The sequence below is a fragment of the Bubalus kerabau genome, chromosome 19, assembly GCF_029407905.1.
Source record: "Bubalus kerabau isolate K-KA32 ecotype Philippines breed swamp buffalo chromosome 19, PCC_UOA_SB_1v2, whole genome shotgun sequence".
In the NCBI taxonomy this organism is placed as follows: Eukaryota; Metazoa; Chordata; class Mammalia; order Artiodactyla; family Bovidae; genus Bubalus; species Bubalus kerabau.
In genome coordinates this window covers 67,568,940-67,586,033 of record NC_073642.1, presented here as the reverse complement: position 1 = coordinate 67,586,033, position 17,094 = coordinate 67,568,940, and the positions used below count along the sequence as shown (strand labels likewise).

Here is a 17,094-nt window from a genome sequence, read left to right as displayed (position 1 = left end):
AGGCGGGAAGCTCTCTGAACCCTGGGGCCTGTACAAAACAGAGCTGAGAAGGCTCACGAGGGCCTGTGGTCATGTGCCTCGCTGAACAAAAAGCAAACCAAAAAAACCCAACCAAAACCCCCACAAAAAAAACAAAAGAAAGAAAAGAAAAGCTCCTTCCCCTTGCTGGAAAAAGCATAAGCAAGTCACATCCACCACGCGAGACCCTGGCTGTGTGGCAAGAGGCCCTTGTGCGCCCTTGGCCCGCAGTCCACGGCGACCGTCCAGGCTCTGAGGCGTGGCCACCTCATCAGCGCACAGAACCGCAATCAATGCTACAAACTGCTTCTTTGAAAAAGATGTTTATTAAACAATTTTAATTGTCATAAAATGACTAAAATGGGTTTTAAAAATTAAGGCTCTTCTCTTTCTGTGGATTGCCAGAACAATGTAAAAATAATATCAATCAACCCTGCTGAACACTTTGTTCCTAAAGTTAAATTTCATAGATTCCTAAACAGTTTATGATTAAGATAAAAAATTGGACTATAAATGACAATTAATGGCCGTCTGTATTGAACATACACTCTGATCAGGTGTACAATATTCTAATTGAGTAGTTAAGCAAAAATATTCCAGTTAAAGCAGAAATTTTAATTTTAGCATTTTAAAGTCATTGTTTCCCCACACTGGCATGATTTTCCTAAAATCGAAATAGTCTAATACAGGAAGGCTAACCGTGGGACTCTATACTCGCAGGAGGGTGACTGACTTGGCTGGCAATTAGTTTGATTATATTTTTTAAACGTTCTAAGGTGAATTATCAAATGATTTGGAATTATATGGCATGCAGTATCCAAAATTATGGCTCTGATGCATTTAGATTTACATTAAGAATAAGAAGTGTCATTCACATTCGTTGTACACCCCACCCCTCCCGCAAGAAAAAAATCACTACCTATTCAAGTTCTAGATCTGGTGCAGCATTAAGGATTAAAACTTACCACTTTACCAGGCCTTCCCCATGTGCAAATAAATCCCTCCTGACAAGCAGTGACTATACAGTCTTCAAGAAAAATTAACACAGTCAGTCTTTCATGTGCTATCTTTTTACAGATGAGCGGCTCTAACAAGGGGACGTCTTCCATGCGAGGACACAGGGGCGTCCCCAGAGCTTTCGCCGGGTCCGTTTTGGTTTTGGTGACGAGGTTCAGTCTGTCGCTGCTCTTGCTGGAGATGTGTCCCATGCTGTGGTTCCGCTTGTGGTCTTTCTCGTGGTGCCTGTCCTTCCGGTCGTGCAGCGCGAGTGTGGCGAACTTGCTGACCCCGGCAGCGATGGCTCCGTCCGCCACGCTGCCCTTGCTGCCGGCGCTGCAGACGGCGGCGTGCGGGAGGCTGTTGGACCGTGGCAGCGGGGGCGGCGCGGCGCTGCCGGGCGTGGGCACGCTGTTCCCGGTGCTGCCCACGGGGGGGCTGGTGGCGTTCATGACGTTCGTGTGTGTCCGAGCGCGCGAGAGGGGCTGGTGGGGGAAGAGGATGTCTTCCGTGAGGTCCCACAGGCACAGCTGCGTGTCCTGGCCCACGGAGCCGAACCGATACGTGACGCTGACGGGCCGGCTCTCGGTCGAGTTCCGCTTGGACAGCCGGGACTGGGTGCTGTTCGCTCGGTCTCTCCCAAAGTGAAGAAGGTCCTGGAAGTCCTCATCACTGCCGCTGAACTCCATGGGGTCGCTCTCTTCCACGCTGGTGGTGTAGGGGTCAAAGGCCACCACGCTGACCCAGGACTTGTGCCCGTGGCCCCGCGCGATCACGCGGCAGTCCCCAAAGGACCAGACGGTCACCAGGTCGTCCTCTCCGCCCGCCACGATGTACTTGCCGTCGGGGCTCCAGCACACGCACAGCAAGCCTCCAAAGTAGCTTTTCATGGTGCCATGCAGCTCCACCGAGTCAAAGTTGAACACCCGCAGGAAGCCGTCCTGGCTCACACACGCCAAGAACTTGCCATCTGGGGAGAAAGCAAACTCGTTGAGGGCCCCCTCGCCCACCGTCCATTTGAGGAGAGGGTTCCTCGTGGATTTGCTCTTGCAAGTGTGCACGGCAAAGCTCTCCCCCTGCTTCAGGAGCTGGTAGTGGGGGGCTGTGGTGCCACAAGTGTGCTCCACATTATACAAGTACATGTTCCCACTCGAGTGGGCTACTAGGAAAAGGCTTTCCGAACCAGGAACCCATTTGACACAGGTTACTCGTGACTTGTCTATTAGTCTCTGTGAAGACAAAGGAGAACAAGTTATCACAATGGAGAAGTTTTCAAGGTCTACTTTTCCAGCAAGAAACCTTGTCTGCTTCTTGGTGAGAAGGGACACATCCGTCCAGGCATTCCACGCCCCAGCCTGCGGGCAGGGCAGCGAAGGGCATTTGGCCCCTCGTGGAATCGCTTTCTAGGACTGCACTGAGGTGTCGGGACGCTGGCTTGCACTGAGGGTGTCAGTCATTCAGCAAACGCTGCTGGGAGCCCAGTCTGTGCCCGTGCGACGCTGTGCCAGGCTCAGGACGCACCGGGGGGGGGGGGGGGGCGGGGGCAGCCCTTGGCGCGTCACACATCCGACTCCGGGAGCCCGGGGTCTGGGACTCCAGCACCTGCACAGCCTCCGTGCTACGCAGCCCCTGGGCAAGCCTCGCAGGCCCCACAGCTGAGTGCTGGACCGCCCCAGGCGCTCCGCTCTGCTGTTTTGCACTCTCACGGCCCCTATGGCCCATCCCCACTGCACCTGCCCCTTCAGACCCTCCGGGGGTCGGGGGATGGTCCACGTGCAGCCAGCAACACCCAGGACAGGAGCACACACCTCCCTGGGCTCTGACCTCAGCCCTGATTCACTGACTGCCTCACTCACCATCCTTGTCTTGCGTGTATTCTTACAGGCCATCTCCCCACCTTCTTTGGAACAAGGCAGTGTTTAAGAACATTAACAGATGATTAACACCTAATCTCTACCCCCACGCTTATTTTTGACCCACTGACCAATTTTAACGGGCACAGATTGGGAGTTTTGCCTTTAAAACCAAAAGCATGAAAGGCAAAAGCAGAAACTCCCTGAAGGATGACCCCCACGTACGTGCCCCTGCTTGCACACCTTGCATGGGGCTCACCGGCCCCCAAATCACGGCACCAGAAACCACTGGGAGTTCCCAGGACCCCCAAGCTCCCAGCAAGTCCTGCTGCCACCCCATAACTGGTGCCTTGGGAGCCCTCGGGCTTGGGAGGCGATACATGCTCCCATTTCCCCCATGAGGTTGGGATTCCCTGACTCGAGCCTCAGGGGACCACGGGCCACAGGGACGGGAAGCCTGCCAAGACACAGGGCCCTGTGCCTAGTCGGCTTCGCGCCGTGCGTCTGCTGCATCTCTACAGAAAGTCACAGAAAATGAGGCCCCAGAAGGGAGGTGGTCAACCTGTCCCCAGCTAGGGAGGAGCGGGGAGGCCCGACCCCACGAGGTGCAGGGCCAGGGGCTGGGGCCCGCGGGCCGGGCAAGGGCTCCCAGCAGCAGGAGGCCTCACTGTCACTGCAATCTCACAGCCGCACAGTCAGCCTCGCGCCCTTCCTCTCCTGCCCGGGACCCACCGGTCCAGCAGCTGACCTGCACCAAGGCCAACAACCTGCAAGCCCAGGCTGCTCTGCCAGGGTTTCCACAGGAGGTCAGGGGCACCTCACGAGCCCCCAGGCCTTGCTGTACCCAGTGGGCCAGGCTGTCTCTCTGAATGTGACCCGCCTGGGGGCCGAGGATCCCGGGGCCGTGCGGCTCACCTCCCGGCCAGGGCCTCACGGGGCAGCTGCAGAAGCGACCTCTCCCCGGCCCAGCTGTGTGTGGCCTCAACTCCTGCACCTCATATCTCACCGCAACCAAACCTCATCTCAATCTTTCCAACATCTCTCCATTTAAGGATGAACACAAAAATATCTAGCACTATGGTTAGGAGAAAATTTTATTTCTGGCTTAAAAAGACACAGCAAAAATGACTCCATTAGAACTCAAAATTGTAATGCTATCAAATAAAAATGGCATTTCTCTGCAACTATGAGGTATAGAGATAAAGAATCACGGCACCGTTATTAAATACATGTTACTGGGGCACCAAAACACGTTTCAAGAGTATCCCATGCTTAAAAGGTGCACTGAGCCTGCTGTAAGCACATACGCGGATACAACTTAGGGGCTGAAACCGGAGCCCACCTCCGCGCCCTGCTGGGACACCAGACATGCCACACCTCACCACCTGCAAACCACCCAAACCAACGGCCCACAGCCCCAGCCCCAACGTAAGAAGGGCCTCTCCAGCGCTCTGCGTCGCCAGCCCGCCACCAGCCTGTGCGCAAGCGCAGGGAAAAGCTCCTCTTCGTCTCGGGGCCCGTGGGTCTGGGCGCGTGGTAGGCATGTCAGGACAGCAGTGCTGACCTCTGACCCGAGGATCTGCTCTGTGGCCAGGCCCTGGGCACGAGGCTTTGTATACACAGACCCCACGACATGAGCTTTTGTTTTTTAAATAGGTGATACAGTCATAATTCACATATAAAAGTGTCCAGCCGAAAGCCTCACTCACACCCCTCTCCCCACCCCAGAATCACTGTCGCTGGCTTCCTGTCTGTCTCCCAGAGTCTTCCTGTGGGGACAAGGCAAGTACAGGTACATGTGGACCCAGCTTCCTCTTTTGCACCGTCTGCACCTCTGCTTTCTCACCCAGTCACACATCACGCGCATCGGTCAGTACTCGTCCGAAGATGGCCTCTTGGCGCCTTCCTATGGTGCAGAGGACTCAACAACATGGACGTGCTGCGCTGCATCTGAAAAGCCCGGCTGATGGACACTCACATGGCCAAGACTAACTGGTGTGCGCTGCAGCTTTCACAGGTAGACACAGCTGCAGGGCACGGCCCCAGTGGGATAGCTGGTCAGAAGGCGCACGCACTGGCAACTGTTTCCAGGGATCGTCAGTTACCGCCCACGCAGGATGCAACAACGTCTACTCCACCGGCAGGGTGTGGGTGTCCCGCTCCCCACAGGAAGGCAGGCACGAGTGCCCTGTCACCCCCGGGGGACAGGCCCTGCAGGGCTCCCTGCAGGCCCTCCCGCTCACCACCCACGCCCGTTCGTTCACTCCTGCACTGAGCACAGACGACAAGCCGACACGGACACACCACTCACAGCTGTCCCTTCCCGCGGGGAACTTGCGTTCATGAGGGATGAAAAGGAGGGGAATGGACAAGGGTCTGCTGTGAGTGAACACCGAGCAGGCACAGGGACAGGGGGCGGGGAGGAGGGACTCAGTTTCACAGGAGCGCCTGGGAGGCCTCTGCCCTGGCGTGCGGGCTCGCCGAGCCGAGAAGGAAAGGGCAGCAGACAGTGGCTGGAGGCGGCGGCAGGGCGTCCACACAGGAGGGCAGCAAGGGCGCGGACGGGGAGCGAACCACGAGCTGTCGTCCTGGCGACGCGCCAGGTGACTCCCGGCACAGGCCTCTCAGCCCCAGGTGAGGTGCGGGACACACGTCCCGGGCTGGCTAGGAGTCACTGAACCAAGTTGCTTTGGGCTATTATTTCATACTGTTCTTGGTTTGGGTTTAACAAAAAGAGAACAGAAGTCAAGAAACAAATACCTAGAATACCCTGCTCAATAACTAGAACGAATGCAGCCCAGTCTCGGGACCATAAGGGTATACTTTTGTTCTAGAAAATGTCTAGTAAACTGAGTAAGGCATCTTAGTTCTTGAAGTTAAGGAACGGGATTTCCCTTCTGTGCTTCCATTCTCCAGTTTCAGTGAGGCCTTGAGCTGGACAAGCACATGTTTATGTTGGAAAAACACTCTTGGCAAAACCCGAGGTCCCCTGTGAGGAGCTCCTGGGCAGAGGAGGGGCGAGGCAGCTGGGGAAAGGCAGGCAGCCAGGCTGGGGGCAGGCAGCTCGGGGACGTGCTTGGCACCCCCTCCACTGGCGCACCTGAGCAAGGGCCGGAAATCAGATGTGGAATCGTGAGCTAGGACTCAAGGACACGGAGGCCCAGGCTCAGGGCTCTGGGAAGTGACCTTGAAGCCCAGTGCTGACCAACCCCACAGCCCCGAGCCCTTTAGAGTGACTGGCCCAGCGAGACATGCTGTAAGGGCACAGTTCACCCTGAACTCTGAAGACCTGGGAAACTATGGAGACCACCTCATTCATAAGTTTATATTGATTACATGCCAAAATAATACTTGGGTGTATTAGATAAAATATCAACTTCACCTATTTTTTAAATGGTTCACTGTGGCTATTAGAAAATTTTACATTGAATTTGTGGCTCACACCCAAGATTCCTGGAAAGTGAAGTCACAGAACCAAGCGGAATCTCCCGTCAGGAGGCACAGAACGGTGCGGGTGGAGAGAGACTGCTCCGGAGCCTGTGACAACTGTCCCCTGACAAGAAGCTCTTAAACTCGACCAGAGGTGGGGGCAGGACGGACGGTTTCCCAGGGTGTGAGGCTGGGCAGAGTGGGGGAGGCGTGTGAACAGACTCCATGGAGCTGAGGGACAGCGCCTGGGAAGCGTGACAGAGAGGAGTGGACGGCGGCCATGCTGGGGAGACGTCCACGTGTACCCACTGAGTAAGGAGCTGAGGAAAGTGACCGGGGAGGACAGGGAAATCGGCTGTGGACAGCGACCGCCGGATATGTGACACTCAGACGGCCAAGGCAGAAGGTGCCCAAGAGGAGCAGGGTGCAAACTCTGGGGACAAGCTCCTTACAGCGAGCGGAACCAAACCCAGGCAAGCAGAGAAAACAAGCCAGAAGTCCCATGAGGAGAGGAAGGAACTGCCGCTGAGTGAGCGTGGGCCGGGCCAGGGGCCCTGCTCCCCACCCGCTACGTCCCCATCTTGGCACAGGGTCGGCGGGGGGGCCAGGAGAAGCAAGCCCCTGCTCCAGGGCTGCAGAGGAAAGGCTGAGGGGGCCACCCCAGTGGGAAGGACATGGCAGGTCTCAGGGTGAGACAGGCTCTCAGGTCGCCTAGCATCGCCGCCGGGCTCTCCATTAAACAGGAAAACACCAAAATGTTCCGAGGCCTACTGCCATGATCACGCCCATAAAATCCCATAATGTCCATAATCTGGGCATTAGTATGCCAGGTCTGCACGCCAAGACACCTGCCCAGGAAGTGGGCTCCCCCACCCACTCTCCCCCCTGGTAATCACCTTTCTGGATGCAGAAGAAACCAGATCATTTCTAAAATTAATCCAGTGAAGAAAAGCAACAAGCATCAAAACTACCATCATCAATGGCATTCACAAACAAGATTTTCTAAGTATATGAAACCAGTATAAAGGAAACAACAAAAATAAACCTGTAACCATATTAAAGCCACAACTGCTAAAGTGAAACTTTCTCAAGCACACACACTTTGTTTTTCACTGCTATCAACATGATAAGCAGGAAAAAAATTATTGGGGAGAGATGGGTATGCATTTTACAATGCAGATATTAATTTATAACAAAATACTAAAAACAAACAATTCAAAAGCCACAGCAGCTACTGGAAAAGCCACAATGTAGCCACAAGCAAAAACAGTGGCCAAGAGCTTTGATTCTATAAAGGCACTTACAGATGCTGCTCCCTCGGGAAGTACTACTATCAGGAGAGGGGATTTCAAAGCCTGGGAAAGAGGATCAAATGTCACTTTTATCAACATTAAAACTTGAAGGAGATCATTACATGCCCATTTCCTTCCTTTGATTAAAAAAAGCAACAGAAACAAAACTAACAAAGTGCCCAGAGCCACTCTTTTGGAGGGTGACTAGACAGAATACCGTGAAACGGTCCCTCTCCTCCCTGCCCCAGGGGCGCAGGCTGAAGAGAAGGCCCAGCCGCGGGCAGCAGCCGGCTGGGTGTCCACCAAGAGACCACAGCCTCTGCCCTGCTGCCCTGGCCACAACCTGTGAGAGAGCAGACAGTCAACAACAGGGCGCTCGTCACACGCCAGGGATGCCAGCAGCGGAGACGACCAGGTCTTTTGAGATTTTCCATCTAACCCAGCAATCAGACACACTTGAAAATCCTCTCAAGTTACTGTTCTGTGGACACAGTCCCGATATAATCAGGACTTTTACAGAGACGAACAGGCCTGAGTTCATCACCACATGGGAACTGCCACTTTATGTCTCTTCTTCCCCAGTACACTGTAATCATTAGTGATGAATAAGCGGATCCACACCCCTCTGGGGTGCTTCACACAAGGCTGAATGCTGACCCGGGTGACCCCTCCCACCAGCAGCTCTTACGATGAAGGAGGTGGCCCGGTCTGGGAGCTCATCAGAAGTGCCAAGACACTCACAGAGCCCATCAGATACTCCAAGTCCTGTCAGAGACGGGTGACACTGCGAGGAGAGGCCCAAAGCCCACCCTGAAGGCTGCAGAAAGCAGTCCCAGGCTAGCACCCATGAAGGGAGGCCGGAGGGCAGGGCCCTGCCTTCCTCCTGGGCTGGGCTCCACTGGCAGAGCAGCCCGGGTCTCGCTGCCAGGACGGCCCGGAGGGCAGGGCTCACCTCCGATGCCCGGAGAGAACCGGGCAGACTGAGGGCCAGACTGGGAGGTGAAGGCTGCCAGCATCTCTAACGGAAGGTGTGAGTCTGACAAGTTCACCTCTTAGAAAACGTAAAAAACTACAAACATGATAAAGCGACCAGTGAGCACTGGGATTCACAGGTCATGTTTTCCTATCTTTTTTGTACTTCTCTCTGTCCCAATTTTTTGTATAAACAAGTATTTAAAACTTTTTATTCAAAGGGCGGAAAAATCACCTTTTAAGATACACTCGATTCCCAGACAGACACTTTCATCCATCTTTGGTCTAATGTGGATTTCCAGAACTCCATTTCCACCCACCCACCCACCCATCCCATCCATCCACCCAAACATCTGCTCTACTCTCACGGAGCAGACGCCCTCAGAAAGGAGGCCCAGGTCAGAGTAATCAGTACTGCAGCGTATGCACACGTGTGTGCCTGTGTATCACGGGAGGCTGAGCAGCCCTTGGATCAGTAAGACAGACAGACAGACACCGCAGTCAGGATAAACAGTCCCCATCACCTGTCTGATGAGTGTTCATTCTCTGTGTTGCCCTGTTCTTACTTTCCTGTTATGGAAAATTTTTTGTGCTTCTCCTTCAAAACTGCTGCTACCTCACCTCCCAAGCAGCTTTTCCTGCAAGCCCTGGTGAAAGGAACCTCCGGTTTTCCCCGTGTGCGCAACTTTCCCGAGGTCTCCCCAGGGCTGGCGCTCCAGACCCTCTGCCGGCCTCCCATCCTCCCCACCCCTCCTGGGGAGCACGTCTATTCACCTTCCGGCTGAGCAGAGACGATGGAACAAACCCACACCCTGCGGGCAGGAAGGGGCAGGGCTGCTGTCTGTGCTCTGGGCACTCAGGTTCAAGAGGCTATGCTCTTAGCCACTGTACTCTGCGTCTGTAAATTTCATGGTAATAGACTGACTGTTGTAAATGCCCCTTTGCAGGCAATGAACAGATGGCCGGAGCCTTGGAGTGTAAACAGGGCTCAGTCCTAGACACGTCCAGGACGCAGCAGACCTGTCTTTGCTCCTACTGTGCTTTCTCTGCAGACCTGACATTTCATCTCAGGGGCGTGATTACTATCTATATACTGACCACTCCCAGAATCTACCTCTAGTCTGAAGCTCCAGATCCACGTACCCAACCACCCCTGGCCTCTCAAGCTTAACAAGCAGGAAAAGGAACTCTGACCTTTCGCTCTGCTCCAGCACCTGCTCCTTCCCCTCTCACCCAGTGCGCCAAGTGAGCCAGAAACCCAGCATCTGCTCATCCATCTCTCCAACTCCGTCTCCAAGATGGGGCCAGAGTAATTTTCAAAAACACCAAGCAGACCACCTCTTGCTCCCCGGTGCAAGATTCCCTGCACAGAGGCCAAGCAGCAGCCCCGGCCGCGCCCTCACTCCACACCCCTCTACCAGGGCTCCCGGCCCCAGGCTCATTCCCACAGGGGCTTGCCCCTGCTCTGCCTCCTGCAGGAACACTCCAGCTCCATACCTGGGGGGCCTTCTCACACGAGGCACAAAGCATACCACTTCCTCTGAGACGTGCCCCACCTCCCTGTCCCTCAGGCCCACTGTCTCCTCTGACATCACAAGTCACCACCACGTGCCGTGTATGTGTGTGTCTGTGTGTGGGGTGCTGTTCACACTTCCCCCTCTCTGGAGGGGAGACACAGGGCAGGTGTTCTCTGCGTGTGGTCAGCCACCAAGGTCTGCAGAGTGAATGAGGAAATGGTACCAAGTCCAGGGCAAGCCCTCAGCTCTCACCTGGACAATCACTAGAGCCTCCTCCCTCGTCTTGCCATCTTCACTCCAACCCACCTTCCCCAAGTGCTGAAAGAGTTCTAAAAAACACACTTGATCCTATCACTCCCTTCATTAAGTAAAACCCCAAAGGTTGCCCCACAGCCTCCAGTGTCAGGTCCAAATTTCTCAGCATGTTACGAAAGGCTTTTGCAATCTGGTTCCGGTTCACCTGTCCAGCTTCACCTCTGGCCACTCCAAGGCCCACGCACTGAGGTCTGGCCCCCTTTGTTGGCCTCATGTTCCTCCACATGCTAAGGTGTTTTCTCCAGCTTCGAAGGCCCTTCTCATCCTCCTCTGACTCCTCTGCATTTTTCAAACCCAGGTCAAACGTCACCTTCTGGAAGCTTTCTCAAACCTCCCTCACTGGATTTTGTTTTTATTTTATGAAATCTGGTACATCCCGAAAAGTGCAGCTAGCACCCGCCTCTCTTGCTACTTTGTTCATAAAGCACACTCCATATCCTCCCTGTCCATCTCACAGAAGAGTGAGCTCTGGAGGCGACAAGGCCCATATGGCAACCAGCTATGATGGGGCTTACAATCTATGGCCAGTAAGGATGCGTGGAATTAATTTCTGGATCTAGGCATATCATCAAATTGCTGCAGGGTCTGGACAACTCACTTACCCTCTCTCTAATTCCTTGTCTGCACATTGGAGACAACAGCTTGCCCTCCCGTGCAGAGAAAGCAGATAAAATACTCGGAAACCTCCAAGTCTCACATGAATGCAAAGCACGGCCTAACGACTGCTTCAACCACCATCCCTGGCACCCTCTGAGAAACAAACCTCCGATGACCCTGTCTCTGAGATATCCTGACCAAAATCTGATGAGAATGCTTCCGTATGGCCAAAGAACACCCTCACTGTGAAGGGCAATCAATTTCAGCCTCGAGATGTAAATGCCAAGTTGGCATTAAACCACACACAATCCTCTCCCTTTGAACAGCCACTTTCCAAATAAAATGTACAAAAAGTAGGCGGTAACTCCGCTTCACTCCCTGAGGGTGGGGAGCTGCAGCCCGTGGCTCCCGGCTGTCCTGAGTAAGGAATGGGAGAGCTGAGGTGACCGAGTGCTCTCAGGGCCCTGGGGCCTGTGCTGCACACCACCCCCCCTCCAGCGATGGCACACAAATCCTTCTTGTTCTCCAGGAGGCATGCTGTGCCATCCACAGCGGGCGGCCTCCCGACCTTGTTTACCAACCACCCTTTACATGGCTCCAATCCCCTCCCCACTGAAAGCACGTCCCCACCTAAACACAAACAGAACCCCACAAGGATGCCAAACCCACCATTTCTATTAAGAATGCAGAGAAGTAGAGTTTTGTGTCCCCACTCTCCCCACCACCAACCCCCCCCACCAAAATCATCCAGCTACTTAGAAATCACTCCCTCAGATGCTGTTAATAAAATGTTTAGGTAAACAGAATAATTTTCTGCTTAAGATTTTTTTTTTAACAGAAAACGGGATTAAATACTTTTCCTCTCTAGTTTGTCAATCCAGATGGCAAGTTTTGCTCCAGTCAACCCAGATGAAACTATAAGAGGAGGTGGCAGGGTTCAAAAGATTTCACCAAATCCACTGGCAAAGTCCAACAGGAGCACTGTGGATGGATACTGGATATACATGGACAGCATATACCATAGGGACTGCAAAAGAATCAGAATTTTAACTGCAATTTGTCAAGTGGAGTATTCTTTCCCCAACAAAATTCTTAAAAACCAGAATCTATAACGTACTTCTGTTTCTAGTTAATAACTTTAAGACCATGCAACAACGCAAAACCTCCTGCCCTTCCCGACAGGGGCTCAGGTGACCTGACCCTCATCACTCCAGGGCTGAGGTTACAAGGAGACTGCAGCCAGGGCCTCTAACTCAGCGAGCCAACCTCGTCCGTTCCATTTACTAGGAAAGTCACACTGAAACAGCGGAGGAAGTGCGTCAAATATGTAATGGCAATACTTGGGACTGAAAAGCCACTTCAACAGCTTTTAAAGATATAAGCTATCTGGCAACTTCCATCTGCCAAGGTTTAAAGGTTCTGACATGTTTCTGAACAGACAGCTCAGATCTCTCGGGCTCCTTCAAGAATGAGACTGGAGACACCAGGAATCCCAGGACACAGCACAACACAGGCAGGAGCTTGTGCCCTGCCAGCCAGTTTCAAGTGCCAGGAGTTCTAACCACATCAGAGGTGATTTTAGAGCAAACGCTTTCAAGAGCAAGAGAGCAAATTCTCAGATGTATGCCTGTCAAACAGACACATCAAAACTTTATCTACCATTTGCGAAAACTAAGGAAATATTAGCAAGTTCTTTGATCTGCATGAAATTTTCTGGCCATGTGAATACAGTCTAGAATTCTTTATCTTCTTATTTAAATTATAAAGATCAAGCTATTAGTCTCGTCCTTATCTCCATTATAAAAACAATTTTTCTTAAAACACCTGCTATAGACACCTGAACATAAAAAAATGCACAAAAAAACAGTTAGCCCAATAAAGAACAGGTAAAAGTCAACAAGTCAACGCACCACATTTAAACTTGAGTAATACTAGGCAGGACAGCTGAGGATGGAAAATGGGCTTCACTCACAGAGTAAAATTATAAGGCCCATACCCTCGGTAAGAACGTATACATTCTTATAGGGGTTCTTAACAGCTAAGACAGGGTGCTACTTACTTCCTCATTAAATAGTTTGCTAGTTTCTTTTTTGATTGGGTCTATAAGCTGGACTTGGCCTGCGGAAAAGCCCACTAGGAGAGAGACACTTTCTGCTGTGGCTGTTAGGTGGTTGAAGTCATGACAAGTAGGCTGTGTTCCTTTGTATATCCTTTTATCTATTGGTTTACTCAAGTCAGCAGCCTGGAGGAGAAAGAGAAAAATACACACGGTAAACAGCACATTGAGATGAGAACTCTAAGTTACACTATTTTATACTGCATTATGATGTTCAATCTTAAAAATTAAAATATTGAAATATTTTAATTTTTATAAAATTTTTTTTTGCAGTTTTCAGCATTTTATAAAAGCACTTTCACATACCTTGGCCAATCTGATATTGTTAGACTATCCATAATATGTTTACAACTGTTACTCTTGCAACTTATTCTTCTTCACATACATTTAATGAAGACTCCTGGACTTCAGCAGATAAAAACCCTTGAGATACTAAATTCAGTGTTTGTAAAACGTATTTCAAGCATTTTCTAACCGCATAAAAGCTCAGCTTTCAAATACAGCTCCAGCACCTACAAGCTCATTGGTGAGTTTACCTGCAGCCCAGTCGTTCTCAAAGTGTGGTCCTCAGACCAGCGGAGGCAGCAGCAGCGTCACCTGGAAACTCAGAGACGCACCTTCTCCCGCCCCACCCCAGACCAAATTAATCAAACCACCAGGGTGGGCGGGTGGGCCCAGCAAGCTGTAGATGCAACAGTGCTCCAGGTGATCCTGACGCCTGCTCAGGCTGTGAACCAGGACTGCAGCCAGTTACGCAGAGGCAGCGGCTCCTGCGCTGGGTCACAGTCTCTTCTGCGTTAGCTTTCAAGTGACTTTCATTCATCGAACCCACACTCCAAGTCTGGTACAGGCATCATCTTAATCCTTATCATAACGCTTCAAGAGAGACCACGTTTCCCCCCCATTTTACAGACGAGAAAAGTTCAGGGAAGGTAAATAACCCAGCCGAGGTCCCTGTACCTACCGAAGAAGCGGAAGGGCTGCATATGGAGCCCAAACCTGTTTTACCATAGAGGGGGCAGGGAGAAAACACACCGTACACTCCGAAGTCTGACTTCTGACTTGGGCTAAACATGATTTTTCAAAGTGCCTCCCCTCTTTAAAAGCAGGACCTTTTTCTTCATGAGAAACCTTCTCTGCAATCCAGTATGTTGTTGAAATGAAGGTGACCCGCCGCTTCCCCTGCTATCGGAGAATCACCGGTGGAGACAACTGAACATCTCCTTGAAACACCCACTTTGGCCCTGTGTGCGGTTCTGGGGCTCACAGCTCTGGTTCCTACAGACCACCCCGAGTATGGGGTCTGAAGATCTCATTCTTCCGAAGAGGCCTGGGACAGTGACTCAGTATTCTAGGTCTGTCAGATTACAAACAGTGTGTGAAAAAGAAGACCTCACGATGACAGGCTCAAAACCTGAGCACCAGGCCGTCTGGAGCTGAGTGACCCTGGGAACCCAGGGCAAAGGAGTGAAGACGTGCATGGAGGGCTCTCCCTGCCTCACCGCAGCTGGAGTGGGGAGAGCACCTCTCTTCCCAACCCCAGGGCGCTGTCCAGAGGATGAGCTAGCAGAGTGTGGTCTACAAAAGGAAGCCCCGACTCTGGAGCAAGCAGAAGCGGGGCCGTGCGTGGGGCCTGAGCGTCCTGTGACGTGCGAGGTGGGTGCATGGCAGAGGTGGGTGCGTCCAGACAGGAGCCCCTTCACCGCGGACAGGAGAGGCCAGCTGGGGGTAAGCAGCTCCTGGGCTCAGCCCGAAGGAAGGAGAGAGAAGTCGAGACTAAGGGAACAACTCGGCAAATGACCTCAGGGCAAGGAAACAGCAGCAAAAGTAAAGACAGAACAAAATATAAGATACACTGATGGCGAGAGTCAAAAATAAAATCTGAAATTAGAACCGCTAAATTATTATGTGATCTCTATATTGGCAACCACTGAGACTTCTTTTTTTCAGTTTAAGAAACTACGCCATGAAAGAATATACATAAAATTATGCACCAAAACATAAAAAACAATTCAGAAGCAAGCCAAATGTTAACAGAGAAAACAAACTAATTCAAATTAAATGACCAAAAAAAATAGTGATTCTCAGAAGAACAGAGGAAGTTTAAAGCACCATTGTTTCCAAATATTGCTACTAGTTTTAAACTCATGGATCCCTCACAATGTCGGCCTCAGTTCTTGGAATAGCTCTTCTGCCTTCCTGCCCCTAACAGGGAGCCTCACTGAAAGATGCTGTCTGTCATTAGAGCACACAAACACGCATCTGCAGCGTCTCAAACGCCAACTGATAGACAATCTTTACTCTCGAAGTAAATATTCCAAAAGCGTCCTGTTTACTAATTTGCTTAACAAAGTTTCTTCCTAGATTACTGCTCTCCGAGTGTACCAGACCATGAGTAGTCTGCTAGTCTGCAGTCAAAATTAAGCAGAAACTGAGAATAAGCATTTAAAATGGCAACATGACAGAGTGATTTTATACCCACCCACTCTAGTAACAAAAAATCCAAATTTCCTTCCTAAATGTCTTTTTCAGTTTATTTTCCTAGTAATGCTTATTTTATTTTACAAAAGTATCAGTCCAGGGCTTTCCTGGTGGTCTAGTGGTTAAGAATCTGCCTGCCGATACCAGGAACACGAGTTCAACCTCTGATTCGGGAAGATCCCACATGCCACGGAGCAACTAAGCCTGCGCACCACAACTCCTGAGCCTTGCTCTAGTCCTGAGCCCACCTGCGGCAGCTACCGAAGCCTGCGCCCCTGGAGCCCCTGCTCCTCAACAGCCAGCCACCGTGACGAGAAGCCTGCGCAACGCGATGGAAAACAAAGAGGAGCCCCTACTCGCTGCAATTTTAAAAACGGGTCTTTCAACACGGGTGGGGGTGGCACTGTCCCAGAAGGCACAAACACAGACGGAGGCTCAAGGAACACAAGCAAGCACTTCTCTTCCCTAAGGCCGCTCCCCCGCACGCCCCAAAGGCAACGATGGCACCAGAACAGCAGACACTAGCCAGGCAAGTCACTCACACCAGCAAGACTCCCGTGAGCCCCGAAGTGACAACAAGCTGCCCAACTACAGGAAATTATTCTTCCGAGAAACCTGGGGACTCCAGCCGTGGTGCCTGAGCTTTCTGAAGCCTGAACCCAGGTGAGGGGAACGTTGGGACCACCAGTTCCTGACTTTATTTCCAGCTGCACCATCACCTCCAACTCACCTCATCCTCTTCCCTCTGACAGCCAGTCACCGAGTTGTGTCTCTTTTCCACTGCTGGGTTACTATCTTCTTTCCTCTCCTTCCCCCTCCTTTGTTCTGGCGAGTGGGGTCAGAACCCACCCGCCTTTCAGTAACAATGCCAATGACCCGAGCCGGCCACCACTTCTCCGCGGGGTCATCAGCCTGATAAGACAGTTTCCCAGGTCAAGACAGTTTAACTGAAGGAGAAAGAGCCTACACTTTGGAACCGGGAAGGCCTGGGTTCCAACCTTGCTTTCCTAGGAGGTGGCCGGGTGGCTCTGGGGAGATGCGCGTCACCTCTCTCACAGCTGCAGAGAACGAAGCTCCCCAGCTCCCCACAGGGCCAAGGAGAGGCACGCGGATAACGGAGATAAAGCACCCAGCACACATGAGCGCTCAAATGGTCGCTACCATTCTTGGTTTATCCCGGTCACAACCTACCCGGGGGCGTGCTGCAGGGGTTTCCTAGTTCCCATCACATCACAACATGACGACTACCCAGCAGTCTTGCCCTTCCATCCTCTCTAACAGCCACAGCAACTTCGGTCCACTGAACACTTCCTGTGCACCAGGAACTTGACTCTTAGCATCGCATTTCGTCTCACAGTCGCCCCCCAGAGTCCACGCTTATACCAACCGCATTTTACCGCTGAGGAACCTGGGGAGGAAGAGAGGGGTCGAGAGCCCGTGTCCCACCACTCAGATCGTCCTACCGTCCACCCATGTGGAGTCAGGGGCAGGCAGATGCCCCCTCTTTC

General features: G+C 52.1%; 1 protein-coding gene across 13 annotated transcripts in view; it reads right to left on the bottom strand.

Annotated features, from left to right (window-relative positions):
- The window catches only part of WDR20 (WD repeat domain 20), a 63,778-nt gene that overhangs the window by 8,274 nt on the left and 38,410 nt on the right, over positions 1-17,094 (bottom strand). For 3 of the 13 annotated variants that reach the window (XM_055556711.1, XM_055556713.1, XM_055556714.1), the window contains exons 2-3: positions 13,049-13,231; positions 326-2,243 (exon numbers count right to left, since the gene is read on the bottom strand). The exons of 1 other annotated variant lie outside the window; for it this stretch is intronic. In XM_055556711.1, the coding sequence (XP_055412686.1) occupies positions 966-2,243; positions 13,049-13,231 (1,461 nt within the window). In that variant the 3' untranslated portion in view covers positions 326-965. Of the gene's footprint in view, positions 1-325; positions 2,244-11,844; positions 12,040-13,048; positions 13,232-17,094 lie in introns of those variants that run through there. 9 more of the 13 variants (XR_008705694.1, XM_055556720.1, XM_055556723.1 and 6 more) reach the window with 8 other exon arrangements.